This window comes from Leptopilina boulardi, unplaced genomic scaffold, assembly GCF_019393585.1.
Source record: "Leptopilina boulardi isolate dan_hultmark-lab unplaced genomic scaffold, ZJU_Lbou_2.1 LbouV2_112, whole genome shotgun sequence".
NCBI classification, from domain to species: Eukaryota; Metazoa; Arthropoda; class Insecta; order Hymenoptera; family Figitidae; genus Leptopilina; species Leptopilina boulardi.
In genome coordinates this window covers 2298121-2319613 of record NW_026137655.1, presented here as the reverse complement: position 1 = coordinate 2319613, position 21493 = coordinate 2298121, and the positions used below count along the sequence as shown (strand labels likewise).

Genomic DNA, 21493 nt, shown 5'->3' with positions numbered 1-21493 from the left:
AATAACGAGAGATATTTGCTTTAATTTCAAACTTTGTTTTCAGAATCTGGTATTTATAATTAAGATTTAAATATTCAGTTTTCTTTGAATTGAAGTATGAATTTTTGATATTATCAATTTTGAATTTAAAAGTAAATTTTGGTTTTCTATTAATAAATTAAGGTCAATATTATCCATTTATAAATATTGTAAATCATATATAAATATTTTAGTATGATAAAAAGAGAAACTCTGTCAATTATTGAAATTAAAAGATTACGTTTTATTTCCATTAAAATAATCTGGTATTATTTTCGGTATGAAAAAACAGATTTTCTTTGTTTATACAGTTTTGCAAAGATGAGAGAGAGAGAGGGGGGTTATACTATGTGACGCTAACAAGCTAGTATGGTGCCTGTATAGAAAACTATTGTGCGCTTTGTGTTTTCCGAGAGCATATACTTGATAAAGTAGGATCAAAATGAAGTCCACATTATATAAAACAGGAGAGCATAAATTTTAACTTTTTTTTATTCTGAATACCAACACTAGTTTAACTCACGGTTTATGCTCACATTATATAGCTAAAAATAATAGGTATGTATCGAAATAATATGCACGATATAGTGTATTTGATATTTTTAAAAGCATCCATCTATCCATATAGTTGAAACAAAGAAAATAAGCCTTTAATGCCTTAAACATTAAAATCTTTCAAACAGAAAGGAAATACCTATTTTTTTTCAAATTTGTAGTAAAATACTAATTCATATAAAAAAACATGAGAGATTCCGCAATCTAAAAAAAATCTGTAAAAATGAGTAGAAATAGAAAAAAAAAAAGTTCGTTTAGATTCTATTTATCGAGCGATTTTGTGAGGCTCTTATTGCATGAGAAGTTGGACGAAAACCTGTTCACAGTCCAACGGCGACAGCATTACATTAGTTTTAGTAGAAATCGGATAGTTTCGAAGTTTGATGCCTTCTCCGATATTACTTTTCAACAGAATTTATTTTCGCCCCCCCCCTCCACCCCTTACCTAGTCTTCTTTTTTCTTGAAACCTTATATGGGATATCTTATCTTATACCGTGAGGCGTATAAAGTTTGCACTTGTCTATTGAGTTTTCCATGTTAAGGCAGCATACGGGTGATGACGCATCGAGCTAAAGTACTTACAAAGTTGAGACGTCGTAACGTTACGTACAAGTTAGATTTTCACTGAGTTTCCCCCAAGACTCAAATTGCTTTTGTACTGCCTCTTAGTCGTATTAAATTGTCAACATTTACTAATATTACTTTCAAAAATCTTTGTGAAACTTTCATGAAATGCGCTTAAGAATATTCCTGAGGAAAATTTTCCCTAAATGTTAGGGAAATTATTATTCAATTTTTTTGGTGTCATGGAATTAATTTCTAATTTAAAGTATATGGTGCTTAAGTTTCAAGTATTAATGTAAATATAATAATTCAAATGTTTTACATTTTCTTCTAGCTCCTAATTTAATTTTTTTTTGGTGAAACTTCCACGATCAGATTTTATTTTTATTTCCCGATTCAGTAGTAACAGACAATTACAGCCAGACGAAAAAAGAATTTTTAGAATTGGAAGTAAAAAATCCAATTTTGAGTTAAAGAAAAAAATTCTATTAATTGTAACTTTTGTATTAGTAGTAAAAGATAATTTTAATCAGACATTAGAATTTTTCTTGTAAATCAGTAGTAAGTAACAGTATTAGTAAGACAATATTTAAAATTCTTTTAATGTTACAAGTAGAAAAAGGTAGATTTAGTCAGACGAAGAAGTTGAAATTTTTTTAATTTTATGATTAGTGGCAAAAGTAAGTTTTAGTCAGACATAAGAATTCTACAAAATTTTAGTAGTAAAAGAAACGTTTAGTCAGACAAAAATACAAAATATTTGAAATTTTAGAGTTAGAAGTTAAAAGTAAATTTCTAAAATCAGTAGTAAAGGTCAATTTTAGTAAGACATAGGTTGAAAATTAAAATTTTAGTATAAGTAGTATCAACCCGTTTTTGTCAGACATTATAATTCTTGTAATTTAAGTAGTATAGATCAATTACAGTCAGACATTTTAAATTATTCTAAAATTTCTAATTTCCCATCAGTATAGTAAAAATTAATTATTTTTCAAAAATGTAAAAAGAACTTGTGTTATAATCTAGGCAAATAAAAAGCAATTTCACTCAATTATCACTCAACATAAAAGTACATAAATAAATATAAAAAACTGAATCGCAGTTTTTTTTAATATTCCATCTTGATGTTCGTAACGCAAAAACAGAAACGTATCTCTTGAGAGCAGTTTCACGATACTCTTTATCTTTTTTCTAATTAAAAATGCCACATTGCTGTGACGACTTTGTTTTTCAACTTGTTGAACTAATTTCAACGAGTTCTCAACTAGGAAACTAAAAATCACTTATAGATACAATCTTTGTTATCTAACAAAAATATTATCCCATTAGATTATTACTTAAAACTTTATCTTTGGTATATCAAAGTTACCTATCTTTTGGCGCGAAAATATAACTTTGGATACAATCCAAATTGAAAGCACTTAAACACTTAAGAGCTTTTAATTTTTAATTTCTTCTTCTTAAGTCTTGAAATTTTTAAAAGACTTATTTTTTTTGTTTGGGAAAAAATTGTTTTTTTAAAAATAATTTTTGTTGAATTATTTTTCTTGCGCATAGTTCGCGGGGTGTAAAAGTAAAAGGGGTATTGGTAAAAGTTAATTAGAAACAATTATGATTTAAATTTCTACTTACTAGTAGCGCTGACAGCCGGACCAATGACCGAGTACTTGGGGTTCCCCGTAACGCCTCCAGGGACGACCTTGTCCAACTCTGGAACACATTATAGTAATTATCCTCTGAATATACAGTGCCGTTAATTACGACAGGGAGTTGTGCGTGCAATACAACACAGCCAATTTACCTTAATACAAACGGACGCGTCTATGATTTATTGCATTATATGAATTTGAAATGGAATAATAGGCTTTACCAAATAACATATTATTATATTGAAGGATACAAAGTTGATTTATCATATTATATATTTCTCGCTTTCAAACTACCCCCCATCCCCTTTTTAACACTTCTCATCGCTAAGAATTGAGAGAGAGAGAGAGAGAGAGAGGAATCTAGTATACTTCCTTTTCCTGGAGGTGAGTATTATCAGAGATTTATGGCAAGTGTGATTCAATGCACCGAATGGACTGTTTTTTTTTTTTTTGCCAAACATGATTTATCGACAAAACCTAAAGTGTCGCCTGTTTTCAATTCCGAGAAAGTGCTATATATCAATTTATATTTTTCCTTCAAAATTTTTGCTGAACATTCAAATTTTATTTGGAGAAATAGTAAAATAGTTAGAAAGCAATTTATTCTATTGTAAAATATTTAATAAATTAAATAATTGAAATTTATTTTGATTAATAAAAATTTTTAAATTTTACTGTAGATTTATAGTAGAAATAAATTTTTGAATTTTGTTCGAAAACTTTTGTAACAGCAGTTGATATTTCGAAAAAAGAGAATTGCTTTATCACTTTAAGGTAATAGAAATTTTCCGATTGTAGGTAAAAGATAATTTTCTGATGGTAAAAATCCATGACCATTTCATGGAAAGGTAGAAAATGTTTTATCAACTTACCGACTTGCGGTAAGGAAGGTGTTTAAAGCTTCACGAAAGCTCTGCAGTGTGTCGCTATAATACATATTCCAAGCAATTCTCTGTTTAACCGACTGCGATATATAAAAATGTGAAGAATTTTTTATTTTCTAATCTAAAATTTCTTAAAATAACAAAAAATTACAATTAAAAATCTATTTAACATTAAATTAACTAATTTTTTTTTATTCTCAGCTCAATAATAATAATTTAATTAAATAAGAAATAATTCTACCTTCTTTTACCTTCGAAAAACAATTTTTATTTGAAATCAATTCAAGTGGAAATAACGCTACAATATATGAAGATTGAAAAAAAAACTAAAGGAAAATATATTGTAACTATCTTCAAGTTTAAAACCACTTTTTATATCTTTTAGATGGGAAAAAAAAGAAGAAAGACCCTTTTTTCACTTAATTTAATTTGAAACAATAAAATTTCCCAATGACCTTATAGGATATCCCTAAGTTCTTTTTCGATTTTAAAAAAAAAGAGAAGAGGGATTCAAACGTAATCGAATTTCTTCAAAGTCGAATTTGATAGCTCTTTAAAGGAAAAAGCTAATAATTTTCCTCCTTTTTTTTTACAGAGGTGTTAAATCTTTTATTGAAAAGAAAAAAAGTCTTTTTTTTCTCTTAATGCAATTCTTTTTCAACTAGTCATTCCTGATGGCCTGAAGCCAATTTACGTAACAGAAAACGATTCTTCTATTATTCCAGAGGGCTAAAAGGAAAAGAGAGGAACCTATATTCAAAAGACACTTTCTAACACGTTTTTATCCAAAGGAACGAAGCTCTTTCGATTTATTCATTTACTTTCCTTATATACATGTAATTTATATGCTAAAAATCTTATTACATATCCAACAAAAATTTAACTTTTCTTTTTTGTTCCTTTTAGATAGGGGGAAACAAAAATTCATTTTAGAATATAGAATACTACTTGAGTGATTATTTTTATGGGATATATGAAAAATTTATATTCTTTATAAATTATAATGAATTTTAGTAGTAGAAATAAGTTTTAGTCAGACTTGAAAATTCTTGTACATTTAATATTAAGTAGTATGAGTTAATTTTCGTCAGGAATTAATTTTTCAAAAAAATTTTAATAGAGGTGGAAATTAGTTTCAATGGGACGGAATATTTTTTATGTTTTATTATTTTTGTTCCAGTAGTAAAAATCAGTTTCAGTCAGACATAATTGTTCTTGTACATTTTATATTAAACTTTAGTACTATAATTAATTTTTGGTATATAGTGTTAGAGGTTCAGTATTCTTTTCAGTAGTAAAATTCAGTTTTAGCCAGACATTTTAATTCTTGTAAATTTAATAAGTAGTAATAGCCAATTTTAGTCAGACATGAATACTTTTTGCTTTATTTTAAAGCGTAATTTCCAAACAAGTAGTAATGTACAATTTCAGTCTGACACTATTTATCCTAATTATATACAATTCTAAGTAGTAAAAGACAGTTGCAGTCAGACACAAAGTTTCTTAATTCTTGTTAGTTTTCAGTGGTAGCAGTCAGTTAGTCAGACTCAAAGTTTCTTAAATCTTCTAAACTTGTTAGCAGTGGTAAAAGTAAGTTTCAGTCAGACAAATCTTGGTTTTTCAAATAAAAAATTCAACATCAGTAGTAATGGTCAATTTTAGTCAGACATTACTGGTAATTTCTCGATAATTCGTACACAGTAGAAAAAAAAATTGATTACGCTTTCAATTAGAGTATGAAATTTATCATTACCTGAATTTAATGCATCTTCCAAAGGTTGAAACTGGAATATCGCCTTAAAGCCCTGCCCGGGACGTTCTGAATTAGCGACGAACTCAACGTAGAGGTCAGACCCTGTGCTGAGCACCTCTACTTCCGCTCCTTCGTTGCATAGTACAGCTATTGTAGGTGCTCGAGAATCCCTTCCATCATGCACCCTGATTAAATCGGCCCTATTCAGACAACTGTAACAGGATGCTTTTCGTTAGTGACCGCACATTTACCGGATCCAATTGCATTGTAAATCAGTGATAATGGTCGTGGACGCATCTGAAACCTTGTACTTTGAATTCTCATGGGTGTTCATTTTCTCATCAAAGAAGTTAGTTAGTTTACTTCCGTTTATGGTGAATATTATTAATACTGCATTTAATTTTTTTGACAGATTCAAGTAAATTTTTTTTATATTGTGTAACTACTTTTGTAAGTATAAAGAATTTTTTTTTATTATATTATTTTCTTTATCAAGAATGAATAAAAGGAAAAATTATTTTCCATATTACGTTTAAAATAATTGTATAATATAGAAAAAAAATGTTAAATAACGTGAAAGCATTTGAAAATGAAATTATTTTTTCCACGTGAGTAATTCTAAATAAAGGGGGAATCACTTAAGGAGTCAATCATCTTTATTTCATTTTCGTTATTAAATAGAGAGAAAGAGAGTTAGATCTTTCTCACAGTATAGAAGTTTATGCAAGCAGTAGAAGAGATTAATTAATGAATATCGCTCTGTTGACTCAAATGCATTATTTAAGAGCACTTTCTCACTGATAGCAGCATCTTTACTCACTTTTTTTTTATTAAAAATTTATTGGCTCTTAACAAGTACTTACGTATAATTTTCCGTATTTTATCTCTTTTAAACTATAATTTTTTATAATAATAAATAAATATAATTTATTTTTTTTTTAATTATTAATTTTGATTTTTTTAAATTTATGAATTATAATTTATACTATAATATCAATTGTTATGTGTTATTTATATTTATATTGTTATTAGTTTTATAGAGGCATTATATTAAAAAAATATAATGATACCAAATTTTATGTAAGTATTATAATGTATGTCATATATAAAGTGAAATATATTTTTTTTTTTACTTTAACTTTTTTATTTAAGTATATATGGTTGATCCTAAAACTTTACGAGGCAGATGCTTAGTTTCATCTTATAAATCTTATTAGAAACTTTGAGTAATATGTCTCATCGCAGACACAATTTTTTTTTTACTCACAATTTTTTTTTTCTTTACCTCTACCTGCGGAATAATTGAGAAAACTTTATGACGGCGTGAAATTAATTTAAACATCGAGTGACAAAAGTTGACTGACTTTGTCTTTAAACTTTGTGGTGAAAACTTGAAACAATGCGCGCGCGCGAGCGCGTTTCACCACAATATGCTTGTTTCAATTTTAACTTTTGAAACAAAAGTTAAGCGAAAATCTATTATATGATGCGAAAAGACACAATTTTAATCTCTCGTATCTCTTTTCACAATTAGGAAATTTTGAATTTAGTGAAAAGAAAAAACAAAAAAAAAAAGAATATTAAAATTATTATTTTTTAAAATATAAAATTGAGTAAAATTTGGTATCAGTAGTAAAGCGCAATTTTAGTCAGACATAGTGGATTAATTGTGGTAATTCTAGCAGAAGGTAATAAAAAATTAATAGAGGCAATTTTTCTACATTTGGTTATTTTCAAGATTAAAAAAAATAATTTTCTAATCAGTAGTATAATACCGCTTTGGTCAGACACAAGTGTAGAAATTTTTACAAATATTGTATGGGGAAAAATATTTTACTTGCAAAGAAAGTAGCTAAATTTTTTCCCCAACTTTCCTTAGAAAAATTAAATCGCAAACAGTTCTTCAGTTTCAGTAGTAGTAATCGATTTTAGTCAGACATTGCAATTCAAATGCTATAAATATTTTAATCAAAGATCAATCGAATGAAGAGGATATTAATTTTCATAATCAGTAGTAAAAATAAGTTTTAGTCAGACAAGAACACTAAATAATTTTTAGAATAAAATAAAGCTGTATTTGAACCAATAATTTTTGTATTTAAAACAAATACTATAATTGACTTAAATAACAATTATTTAATACAAATAAATATATTTATTCGATAAATATTTAGTAATCGATTATATGAATCAAATAAATTTTTTTTCAGTGCACGAAAAAAATCTTAACTTATTACAGCGATAAGTTTTACTGAAACAGCGATATATTTCATCGAGCTAAAGTTTTTCCTATTTTAGTGAAACATATCGCTGTTCCAGATAAAAAATTTTTTTTCCGTAAACTAATATTTTTAAACCACTTTTGAAAATGTTCCTTGCGCGTGAAGTTATATAAATTTTTTTCCACCATTTTCCAAAATATTTTTCGTCATTTTTCAATGGGATTATAAATTGAAACCAATAGGGAGAATCGAAAATAGATAAATTACTGATTTTCTGCTTTAACAGATTATGCTTTAAGTAGAATGCTGGACATTTGCGCTGGTAGCCTACTAAATCGAGCGTTTCATCTTTCCGATAATACGAATGATGGTGAGAGAGAGAGAGAGAGAGCAAGTAAGTTTTCCTTCAGCTTGGATGCATTGAAGCGAAGGAAGGCTATATGAAGGTATAAAAGGGATCGGCAACTATTGACGCCAGGATCCTCCCTTTCCCCCCTCTCTTATTTTCTCCCTCCCTCCCCCCTTCGCTTTGTCACTGTAAAGTCTTTGCAATTTCACCTCCTTCCTCCCCCCCACCCCTCAATCGAATCTTTTTCTCACGCCATCTCTTTTTCTCTCCACAAGTCGTTGTCGTTTGGACGCAATACATTTGAAGTTGAACTTATATCTTACCTCCGGGTGAAGTTTAGAGAGCACGTAGAAGCTCTCACACGCTAACAAGAACGTCATTTACGCCAGTTTCTGTTTCAAGCAACTCGAGATACAATTCTTGATCCCTAAAGTCATGTCCGAAACAAGAGAAAAGTACCGAGAAACACTTGGCGCCATTTGCGCTCGTTGCTTAGCTTTTTACACTCGCGTATATGTGTAAGTATTTCTTTCTCTCCCCTATGTATGTGTTAGCGTACAAAATGCACTATTACTGTTGCCAATTCATATTTTTGCAACGTTTCTCACACAGACACTCGACAATTGTAAGATGAAAAAAAAAAACTATATGAAATTGCTCACCGAAAAGTTGTGTACAAGTTTTCAGGCTCTAAATGAATTTACTCCTTTTATGTGTATAATAAAATCTCAGCGCAACATATTGTTTATTACGAAATCTTAAAAAAAAAAAATTAGAAACTATTTTTTATTTCTTACAATTTTTATACTTTCTTATTTTTTTACTTCTCTTTTTTCTTAGAGTAAAAAGATCGTTACACTGACAATCGGATTGTTAATTCTAAGTAAACAAAAAAATTATATTAATATTTATTAATAAATTAATTTATTTATTTATCAATAATTATTATTCGTGTCAATTAAATGGTATTTATTTCAAATACAGAAATCATTTGTTTTAAGTTCAAATAAATATTTATTTGATAATAGTCAAATAGAAAACAAAAAAAAATTCTTTTTATTCAGAAGAAAAATATTTATCGTACGATTTTAACAATCAATTTAAATAAAAGTAATAATGAAAATGAAATGAAAATTATCTTCATTTCATAAATCAGTCGTATTATATATATTTTTTGAGAAAGTTTTTCCATTGATGATCATTCACAAAAGTGTCCAATCAATTTCTCTTATCAGGCGACTTTTTGAACTCCATTCCTCAGAGTGATGGAGATTCAAACGTGTGTGCTGAATAAGGGTAAAAATTTTAGATGACACAAAAGTTTTTAAAGATTGAAATTTAGTTTTAAAAATGAAATTTTAAAAAAATTTTCCAAAAAACAGATTTAATTCTAAAAAATAGTTCAATTTTTTTTTATTACTACAATTATTATTAATAAATTCCTAATGAATTGAACGTTATTTCTAGATAAGTGATTTGTAATAATATTCCAGGTTGTTAAAATTTTAATCAGCTTTGATAATATATGTTTGTGCGGTTATTCCCGAGATAAGCGACACGAATATGATAATTTGACGACATTATGAAAACATAATTTCAATGAAATACCGTGTTCAATTGTCCTCCTGTATTTTCACATCAAAGTGCAAACATTGATATGTTTTTTTTGCATTTATAATTTTTTGAAAAATTATTATTATTTCATACGAATGAAAATGTCTACCATTTTTTTTATTTAAAGAATAACAAAAAAGAAATTTTTTCTTTAGCAAAATTTTTGCTTTAAAAATTCAGAAAATCGAAAATTGAGAAAAAGTTAACAAACATCTAAATAAAATAAATAATAAATGAAATTTTGTATAATAAACAATAATGAAAAAAAAAAATTTGTATTGTGACGTAACACAAAAAAGCACTTTCCTTAAGATTTGAAACTCTGTCAAGCGGTACTGATGCTGCAGATGGAAAAGTAGGAAGTAAAATCCTTTAAAGTTGAGTGTGAAAATTCTCTACACTTTTGTTCGTTTCGTTTTCTGATCTTTCCAAAAGCAATGACCTCATTTCATAACTTTTACAAGGCTTCTTTTAATACATTTTTTCAAACAGTAAAAAAAAACTTTCTCTGGCAACTGATTTCTCCTTGAAATTATTTTTTAATAAAGAAAAATTTATAGCGTAAATTTGTTTCGCAAAAAAAAAAAAAATTTTTTGTATTTGTAGATTAAGATATTTTTCATTTGTGTCAACATTTTGTAGGAAGTTACTTAAGGCTAAAATATGGAAGAGAATTAAGGTATTTTACCCCTCATACGTATATATAATTCATCAACGTCATTCACTTCAATTTTCGACTTCCTCATTACGCAAAAGAGCTTTCATATATATTATGATGTTCTAATGGAAAATGGGACATTTATCTTAAATTCAACTTCCTGCCATGTTGATTACATAATCTCCGCAAACAGATTTCCGGATGTCCGCGACATGACCTCTCTTCCCTAAAATCGTGGTTATATTTTACAAAAGTTTGTTGGAATTGAAAGCATTAAAGTTCTCCTACTAGAAATGTCATCCATTTATATTTATCTAATTATTTTCATTCAAAGCAAATTATTATACATTCCGCAAACATAATAAATTTAATTATTAATTTTAATTAAATAAGATAATTAAATAAATCTATTACATATTTCTAATTAAAATAAAAATTCTTTGATTAAATTTTAGTTAAATAAATATTTCATTTTTTTTTAAATTAAATAAATATGAAAAAATTCCCTCTTATATATTTTTAAATTAATTAAATAGCAAATTTTCTAAATTAAATGATGAACTAAAAAAAAATTTCCCCTGAAATATCTTCGATGAATTAAAAAAGTTACTGGTGAGGATAAATTTCCTGGGTAATTAAAAAAATTCTTGGAGGTTGGTGCTTTACCTTTATAATTTTTTTTTTTCTTTTTTAAAGGGTGAAAATAAAACCACACAATTTCAGGTGAAGTAGAAGATGTACCTTCTGGGAGTAATTCTACTTTTGGGTTGGCTAACGATTCTTTTCGTTACTTTCCGAAAAATCTCGAGAAAACTTTTCACTGTTCCCGCGCACTCTCTTGAAATGTGCTTCGGGGGTCATATGTCACTGTCGTCAGTAATGGGTCGGTAGAGCGCGATAACTGATTTCGCGCACCAAAAGGGGAATAGACAAAACTATATAAACCTCGAGTAAAATAAACCGTTTGCATTTCAACAGTGAACATGGTACATTTCCAATTCAACATTGAAATATACAGAGATATCACATAGAAAAACAAACATTTTAAGAGATTCAGGAAAGTTTTATTCTTTCTAAAAATATTGTCTTTCATGTTTTCCGCACAATATATATATATTTTTTTTCTTCGTCGGAAAATTTATTTCACATTTCAATTGTATCGTAACAATTTGCGTATATATATATTTTTTAATATTAATTATAATTTAATAATAATTAAGTAATATTTAATAATAATTTAATAATTAATAATAGTTAAATAAAATAGTGTAAAAATTGAAGAAATTTTAATCACTGGTTTTTTTTTTCATTGGAAATAAATTTTAGAAAATAAATATTTTTTATTTTTAGAGAGCGGAAGGTCATGGCATAAAATCAGAGGCTATATATACAGAGATGAGAAAATGGGAGAAAAATCGAAGATCTCACAGACCATGCCAAAGTTCATTGTTGTGACAGGGTGACGGAGAAGGGACAATGTGATTTCCGGTCGTAATTTTATTTGCCGCCGAAGAGATGAGCGTCGCCTTATAGCTATCCCTTCAGAATCAGAAAAGATCTTTCTCTAGACTTTGAAAATCGTGATAATTCGACTCTCCATTTTCGTCAAGAAAGAAAAAAAAAGAAAGAGAGAAACAGAGAAAAATGAAGATACAAAAAAAGTCAGCAGAAAAAAAGTTTTCATGAAAAAAACATTCACCATCAAATTCCCCTCTTATCTCTCTCTCCCTCTCTCTCTCATAAATTGTAGATTTTCTGAAAATAATTTTGCTATTTCCACAAAAAAAAAGAAAATTGATTCTATATATTTTTGTAAATAAATTACGATAAAAGTTTTCGTAAATAAATTTTGGTAAATAAATTTTAAAAAAATTATTTTTATTAAATAATTATGCTAATTAAATTATGCCAAACAAATTTTCTTTCAAATAGAAACAAAATTATTTTTGTTAAATATTTTTTCTAATTAAATTATGCCAAACAAATTTTTTTTGCAAATATCAAAAAATGATTTTGGTTCAACAATTCTGCTAATTACATTATGCCAAATAAATTTTTTTTGCAAATAGCAACAAATAGTTTTTGTTAAATAATTATGCTAATTAAATTATAGCAAATAGCAAAAATTATTAAATTATGCCAAACAAATTTTTTTGCAAATAGGAACAAATTATTTTGGTTAAATAATTCTGCTATTTAAATTATGCCAAATAAATTTTTTTTGCAAATAGCAACAAATGATTTTTATTAATTCGCTAATTAAATTATGTCAACCAAATTTTTTTGTTGCAAATAACAAATTATTTTTGTTAATTTCGTAATTAAATTGTCACAAATATATTATTTTTATAAATAGCAATAAATGATTTCTGATAGCGGTAATTTTTTTTTTTCATAAATAAAGTCAAAGTTTATTAGCTCGTTAAGACGAAAAATAAAAAATCGAAATCACATTATTTTTACTTTACTGCATGTATTATACATATATATATATTTATAACAATGCATGAGATTTAAAGAGCGATACACATGAAGTTCAAGTCACGCAGTAGTGGCATGCAATTTTAGTCGGCTCGGCAAGAGTAATTTATTCGTTTTGTGTATGTGTGTGTGTGTGTGTTAAATCACTTTTCGTCAAGTTTCATGCACACTGTGCAATTAACTTAAAGTTCTAAAATCCTCTCTACATAACCGCAGGCATTGAACCTGAAATTTCCTTAAAATGTCAATTGTTTTCAAGACAAATTACATTTTACAGATATATATATATATATAAATATCGCATGAGCTGTTACTACTAATTAAAAAAGATATCTCTCTCTTTTTTTAATCTCCTTTTCTTTTTCTTGTATACAAGAGTTTAATCGAAAAAGTTATGTATTCTATCCGTTGTTTGCTGCAAATGCAAATTTTTCACCTGCTAAAGCAAGATCTCATCGAGCCAACGGTTTACGACACAAATTTTAATGCCTTTTTGCAAAAGAAAACTTGTTTATGTAACTTTTTTTTTGCCACGGTTAATAATCTCTCGTGCTTTTAGATTGTATGATTGATAATTTAATTTGGAAATTTAGTTTTTCTCCTTGTAAGTATTTTATATGTAAAATATTTCACTTTTTTCGTAATATTTTGATATATTGAAATTTTTATCAATTATCGAAATATTTAAAAATTACGTATTTTCTTTTAACGGCTGTTTTTTATTGATAAATGCTTGATTTTAACTAAATTAAAGCGAGAGAATCAAAAATAAACTTTACTCACACTCGGATATGAAGTACTCTTGACGTATAATGGCCATTCATGGTATACAGTTCTAAAAACCTTTTCATGCAAAACTCTCTTCTCATCAAATTAAATTTTGACGCACAAACTACTTTTTGAATCATATTGTGAAATAAATTTGATGTTAATTTTATTTTCCAAAACAAATACATTAGGATTTCTTTGAAAATATTTTTTAACTAAAAAAAAAGTCTCCTTTTGATTGCGATTCTTTTTTTTATCAGAACTTTAATTCTTCACTTTCACAAAGAGAGTTTCTAAAAGTAGTTTCATCGTTGAATATTAGCATATCTAAAATTCACATTCTGACTGTTCTCTTACAACATTGGAAAAAGGAGATTAAAGTTCACATTTCGAAAGTAAGTTAAACCCCTATCAGAGAAGTTGGTTTTCTGTATATAACCTTTCGCCGCTTAACGATTTTACATCTAAAGTTACCGAATAAGTGAACAAAGTACGTGTGGAAAAGTCTTATGTGTATATATGTATATATATATATATATATATAAAAGAGAATTGTGATAATACAAGCTTGACTTGGTCGAGAGAATCGGTCGCGTATCCTGCCACAACTGTAGAAGCAGCAGTGCAGTAGTTAATCCTTGATAAATCCTCGGACACTCTCCTAATTCTGTATTGAGCTTCCTTAATTTCATTCCGAGTGTGGTGTGATCTACCTCCTAAAGTTCACCAACTTGCGATTCACAACAGATGTAGTTTGTGAAAAAGCAACACTGACATTTTACTATACCTCGACTGATTAAAAATGTAAATCGAATTTTTTTTTTCCCTCCATCTAGCCTACAAAGTGGAAAATTTCCCTCTGGCAAAGGAATTTTTGATCATCAGCCTTATTTTTCATGTTGCGGCTTTTCAGTTAGACTTGATCACTTTTTCGTGTATGAAAATTGTTTTGCTCCCTTAGGGAGGGAAATATTTGGAAAAAATGTCATTTTTCCCCCCCCCCATGGTAAACTCTCTTTAATCACTGTGAAAAGAATAAATAACAAAAAAATTGAAAGAGAGTGGGAACTTTCATTTTAAGTCTCTTGATTACAAAATTTATTTTCTCTTTTTTCTCATAATAAAAATAGAGTCAATGTACTTTAATTGACGTTAAGTGATTCGTTAGAATTCATGAACTTTCGTTTTATATTTAACTCAATTTTTAAATATATTTGCGACCCTTGGGGAAATTAAATATCTATTATTGGTAAATTTATTTTCAGCAGTTAGGTCAATAAAAAACAATTTCCTTTGCTTCTCATAATTGAAAAATTATTTTTACGATTCTATTTTTAAATTATTTTAAAATTATTTTTAAATTAATTTTTGAATTAATTGTTAAATTAATTTTTGATTTAATTGTTAAATTAATTTTTTAATTGTTGAATGTTTGAATTAAAACATTTTAAATAGTAAACAAAAAACTTATGTTGACAATAATGGATTTTTGTAAATAAAATTAAATTACATTTGAGTGGGATAAAATATTTCAGTGTAAATATCACTCTCTCACAGTCTCTGGATAAACTGTGAGAATTTATCTCTCTATAGTAAGAATTACTGAATAGGTACAATTTCGTGAAATCTCTTGGGACACAGCACAAATCGAAGAGTGAGCTCTCAATGTGTTACTTGAAAAGTCAGAAACCAAGATAACCTTCTGCACGGAGAGAATATTTTGTGTCATGAGGTCTTTTCTACTTTTCAGATTTATTCAGATAATATATATATATATAATAATATTATTTGATTGTCGTATTAATAATCGATAAATTCGATAATTTTTTTTTCTGTCTGACTAAAAACGAATTTTACTACTGAAACACAATTCAATCAAAATTTAGAATGGTTTTTCTGACTAAAGCAGATTTTTTACTACTTGCAGAAAATAATAGGTTTATAGCGACATGTCTCACTACAATTGACTTTTACTACTGAGACGAAACGCCTGTCTGACTAAACTAGTTTTTTACTACTTCCAGGCTGACTCAAATGAGATTTTACTACTAATACACAATGCAGAACGATCTGTCTGACTAAAATATACTTTCACTACTGCCACAAAAGCAATACAAAAATTTATAACGATCTGCCTGACTAAAACTGACTTTTGACTACTGATGTGAAAATTTTGTTTTTGTCTGACTAAAACATACTTTTGTTACTAGAACAAATAGACAAATTTATAACGATCTGTCTGACTAAATCAGTCTTTTACTACTTCCAGAAAATAACAAAAAAGATTTATAACTATCTGTCTGACTAAAACTGCCTTTTACTACTAATGTAAATATTAGCCAAATTTACATCTGTCTACCTAAAACAGATTTTTACTACTGATAAAAAATTCAACAGTCTGTTTTATTGTTACATAATGTTATAAATTTTTTCATCATATTTATTTCCTAAAAAATTTAAAATTTTTACCAAAATATTATTTTTGTTACGTGCAATTTAAATATTTGCAAAAGTACATGACAATTTTAAATTCTATTTTCTCAACAGAACACACCTTATTTGGAAAAGAAGAAAGACTTGTGTTCTGAGGGTAAAAACATTGACAGAAACGTAGAGAAATAGAAGATAAAAGGGAATAGGGGTATAGAGATGAGGTGGAGAAATTGGAGGGGTGGGGGGGTCGAGGAGGTGAGTTCTCGTCGGGAATCTCGTGCAATTTTCATGGACCATTCTTTGTACGATCAATCTTCTACTCTAGTGTGGCTATCCATTCCTGTTAAGATAAGAACAAACGATCGTTCGACGTTGTTTCGTGTTTTCCCTTTGAGAGCTTCGACTCTTATCAAAACATAAAGTCATACTTGACTTATTTTTGAGAATAAAAAAGAAAAAAAAATATAAAGAACTTGTTACTTAGTGTTTAAGAGGAAAAAAACACTTGAGTATTCTTTTCCTGTTAATGAAAGTTGTAATCTTTTTGTCAAATAAAAAGTTTGAAAAAAAATTACAACGAATTTTTTTTTTTTTTTGTTTCTTTAAAATAGGGACGAAATTTTCTCTTATTTCCAAAAAATAGGAGGAAAATAAAAATTGTGCATTGGATATTTTGGATATGGTTAAATCTTTCTAAAGTGAAATTTGGCGTCGTTGCAAGATTATGAGGTCAAAGAAAACGATATGCATAATTCAGTGCGTCGACCTCTTTTTTTTCTTTCTTTCTTCTTTGTCGAGAATTCAACTGAAGTATAGTATCATGTGATCAGATTTCCGGATTATGCTAATTTTATTTCTTACAAAGTTTCACCACTGATTTCAAATATGTAAGAACTGAGAGAAGAAATACAATTCGAACTTTCTATTAAATATTGAAAAAATTGATTACAAACTTGTTGATTTTTTTTAGGTCGATCATTTTAATTTTTTTTTTTTTTTATTTTCTATATCGGGTCACGTATATTTTTTTTAAATTAGGATATTAAATAATAATTTCAAATTGCGATATATAAATTCTATGAATAATATAATTTTATATTCTATAATATATTACTTTATATATTCAATGTAATAATATTAGTAATATATTCTATTTGATAAGTTAGTAAGTAATAAACACATATAACTCGAAGGAAAATTGGATTTTGAGTAAACTGTAAACTTGAAATTTGTGCTCATGATATTAGGTATCACACATGACTCATCCGACATTACAAATTAGAACTTCGAGGCATTTCACACAGATTGGAAGTCTGTGAGGGACAAGACTTATCACTGACCCCCTCCCTTCAGTAACACATCTAGGGATTAGTTTCCGAGTTTCGAATCTCGATTTGACATGTTAAACCCACACGAAATCACTCTCTTGGGTTTTAGGGTCTCTGCAACTTTGAGATAGAAAATTGGAAGCAAGATGCATAAGCTATTATTTATTTTGAGGACGAAAGAAAAAAAGGAGTGGCAGAATTTGAAAATTATTAATAATTACATTAAATGATAATTTATTCTTTGGCTAAAAACTAAAATTAGGAATTACTTTAAAAAAAATTTTTTTTTACCTAAATTACTTTTTTTAATAATTAATAAATTTTTTAGATTATACATAGTTTTCAAATCTTTCGTTCTGGAAATATTATCATCAGTAGTAAATGACTGCAATATTCAGATAGTAGTAAAATACAGTTTTAGTCAGACATATTGTAGTACACAGCAATAATTTTGTTATTAGTGGTTAAAGTATTTTTTAGTCAGACACAACATTTTAAATACTAATAATTCTGGTACCAGTAGTAAAACATATTTTTAGTCAGACATGAAACAAGTAATTTTTGTACAAGTAGTAAAAACTGTTATAGTCAGACACGAGAATTTAAATTCTAGTCTTCTACTCTAATTCTTCTAGTAGTAAAAGAAACTTGTAATCAGACACACCAGATAAAATTGTACTAAATCAGGTATCAGTAGTAAAGATCAATTTGCGTAAGACAGAATGATATAAATTCTATACTACTTTTTCTATTCTCAATTATAAATTATTTATATAATTATAATCGTTTTATAATTATTCCTATTTATTTCTAGTAATTACTATTTTCTGAACTTAAAAAGATTTACAGTGGCTAATATTGACTTTTTTCTGAAAACGGTGGCAAAAAAAAAAAGTTTTGCAACATGATTTTCTAATGCCCACCACTACACACTAAGAGTTGTAAAACTTGATAGGACTTTGAAATTGATGAGCTTCGTGAATATCCTCAGTTTAATGGTGCGATCTATACGTGACTTGGGATAGTTTATAAATTTTTTACATTGATCTGCAGAAATTCTCTCCAGACAAAAATTTTTTTTTTTACTACGGTTTGCAAACAAATAATATAAATGTCGTGCAGACAAAAATAGAGTTTCTTTCAACATAAAAAATGTTTTTTTTTCAAAAATGGAAAAAAATTACTCACCTCAAATCGCCCTTTTGCAGTGATATCTCTTCAAAGACGATACGAATTCTCTCTTTAGATCTGAAAGTAAAAAAAAAAGTAATTATAATATTACACTGTAAATTCATAGTAAACTATGAGTCATTCTTTGTTTTTTTTTCTTTCATTGATTTTCTAATATTTTGCATAATTTACGGCAAAATAAAAAATAGAAAAAAATAGAATATCTATAAATTGTACGAGAGAAAGAATTCGAGAATGGAAATGACACCTCTAAGCTCGTAACGGGCTTGATATCACAAGGGGAAGTATAAGAGCTTAGAGTTTCTGTTATTCGCGTCTTTACAGTCGGTCCTAAAACGTAGGCAATGCTCGATGATATATAAAGTTTTGCGGTCTCATAACAAGGAGAGAGAGAGAGAGAGAGAGAGAAAGAGAGATACGATGAGGAATGAGGAAAGTTGTACCGAGCCGGAAGCCAGAAAATTTCTGGATGACGAGACTCTCTCTCTCTCTTTCTCTCTCTCGGCGTATATATATATAGAATATATACATGAAATCTAGAAGGATTCTGGGAAATTCACACTGATGTAAAAGGAGTGGGGTAGGGGGCGACGTGAGAGGAAGTGCTCTGAGTAAATTCGGATAGTTACCTACCTTGCCCGGAAGTAGTAGGAGCAACGGATGTTCTTCTGGTAGGAGGATGGATAACGTGGCGAATAGAAACGTCCATGCTGAGGTGTAAGCTGAGAACTGACAAACTCGTAATCGCACATTGGTCCAGGAATCTTATGACCATTCGTTTTAAACAATCCTGTAACGGAAAAAAAATTTATTTTATTAATTTAATTCCAATTACGTTTAAATAAAATTAATCTCTTCATTTAATTTTATTTAATTTTATTTAATTTTATTTAATTTTATTTAATTCTATTTTAATTCTATTCAATATATTTAAAGAAATAAATTATTACAAGAATTTTTTTTTGGAAAGGATTTTCGGAAGATAATAATCAGGACATCAAAGAAGATCTACATAAAAATATTATAAAAGAATTTTTTTCAAGGATTACATATATTCGTTAAAGACACGACGAATTACTATTCAAGTTTTGTGAAAAAAAAGTAAAATATAATTTGAAAATGTAACTTTTTTTTTTCTTATCACTTAAGATGAATTTCTTCTTATAGGGGAAAAATGTGGTTTCTTTTTCATGTATTTATATCGGGAGTAGGTAATCAATCAACCTTTCAAAACCTTTTACTTGAATTACTTGAAAATGAAGATTTTTAATATGCGATAAAAAAAGAAGAAGAAGAAGCTAAGCATCTTCCTAATGACATATTTTCGATCCATTTATCTGATATTGCAAATCCTCTTAGTTTTTTTTTTAAATAATATATTATTTTAATTTTTTTGCAAAAGGTTTCTTTTCTTTTTGTAGTATCAGTGGTAAAAGTACGTTTTAGTCAGACAAAGGAATACAATAAAGAGATTGAAAATAAATTTCTAATATTACATTTTCAGTATAGATATTTGATTATAATGAAAGGTCTACGAAGAAGAGAGAAAGAAAAATGGGAAGCAATTTTTTTTCCGTGAATCTTCAACATTCGAGGATTCTTGATTTGGCGTGAAAAGCAAAAGCTTTCACGTCACGCATCCTTACAAATATTTTTGCTGCAGGATATTTTACATAGATATGTACATGTCGGTACATGTATATATATATATATTACTCGCTCTCGGTATCGCACACACCAATGTATTCAAGGAGTTACAATACATGATGGTAAGAAAAGAATCTTGCACTCAAGGCACCCAAGAGGAGTCGACCTAGGATTATATATATATATATATATAAATTTATACATGCACGAGAGACTTCACGCAACGAAAGCGGAAATATTTCTCTAACATTTCTAGAGAGGTAGTACCAGTTTCCGTTGACAAAGGAGAGGCTACAATTGTCGCATGAATGAACAAGGTTATGTTGCAAAATATTATTGGCCCTTGAATCGGACCATTGAACTACATACAATTCATGTCCGCGTATAAATATTTCCTCTATACTAACATTTTATCACTTTCCTTTAAAAGGAACTAGACAAATTTTAGATACAATTTATACACGAATCTCTCATTCATCAAAATTGATTTATTATTTATTACTATAGTGAAACGGATATTTGCAGAGAAATAAGTTTTTTTTTTTGAATCTTCTAAATTTTTTTTCCTTGTCAGTAGTAGTAGCAATTTTTAGTCAGACGCAAGCTTTTTTGAATTCTCGTCACTATTTTTGGAAGCAGTAGCAAAAGTCAATTTAGGTCAGACGTAAATAATTCCTAAATATATTTTAATGTAGTGTCTAATAATAAAAGGAATTTTTTTATTCTCGTAAGCATTTTTATCAGTAATTCAGTAGAAAAAAATAGTTGTAGTCAGACAAAAATAATCCTAGTTATTCTAAATCAGTAGTAAAATATATTTTTAGTCAGACGTAGCTTTTTTAGTTTCAGTAGTAAAAGCAATTTTAAATCAAACGTAGTTTTTTCAACTTCTTCTTATTTTTTGTACCAGTAGTAAAAGACAGTATCAGTCAGACAAAAAATAATAGTTATAATAATAATAAGCAATTTTAACTCAAACGTAGTTTTTTCAACTTCTCCATATTTTTTGTATCAGTAGTAAAAGACAGTATCAGTCAGACAAAAAATAATATTTATAATAATAATAATAATAATAATAGTTAATCTAAATCTGGTGTCAGTAGTAAAATCTATTTTTGGTCAGGCGTAACTTTTATTGTCAGTAGTAGAGACAATTTTAAGCCAAACGTAGCTTTTTTAGTTTCAGTAGTAAAAGCAATTTTAAACCAAACGTAGTTTTTTCCATTTATCGTTATTTTTTGTATCAGTAGTAAAATACAGTATCAGTCAGACAAAAAATAATCCTAATGCACTTTTAATTCAAAACAAAAACAATTTTTAATTAATTTACTAAATTTTCTATTACTTTTTTAATATTTTATTTATAAAAATATTAAAT

At 27.8% G+C, this 21493-nt stretch overlaps 1 protein-coding gene across 1 annotated transcript in view; it reads right to left on the bottom strand.

The window, feature by feature from the left end:
• Positions 1–21493, bottom strand: part of LOC127278297 (suppressor of lurcher protein 1) — a 291379-nt gene that overhangs the window by 108828 nt on the left and 161058 nt on the right. Inside the window, exons 5-8 of the mRNA XM_051299947.1 lie at positions 19102–19258; positions 18466–18525; positions 5425–5636; positions 2771–2848 (exon numbers count right to left, since the gene is read on the bottom strand). Coding sequence (XP_051155904.1) covers positions 2771–2848; positions 5425–5636; positions 18466–18525; positions 19102–19258 — 507 coding nt within the window. The remainder of the gene's footprint in view (positions 1–2770; positions 2849–5424; positions 5637–18465; positions 18526–19101; positions 19259–21493) is intronic.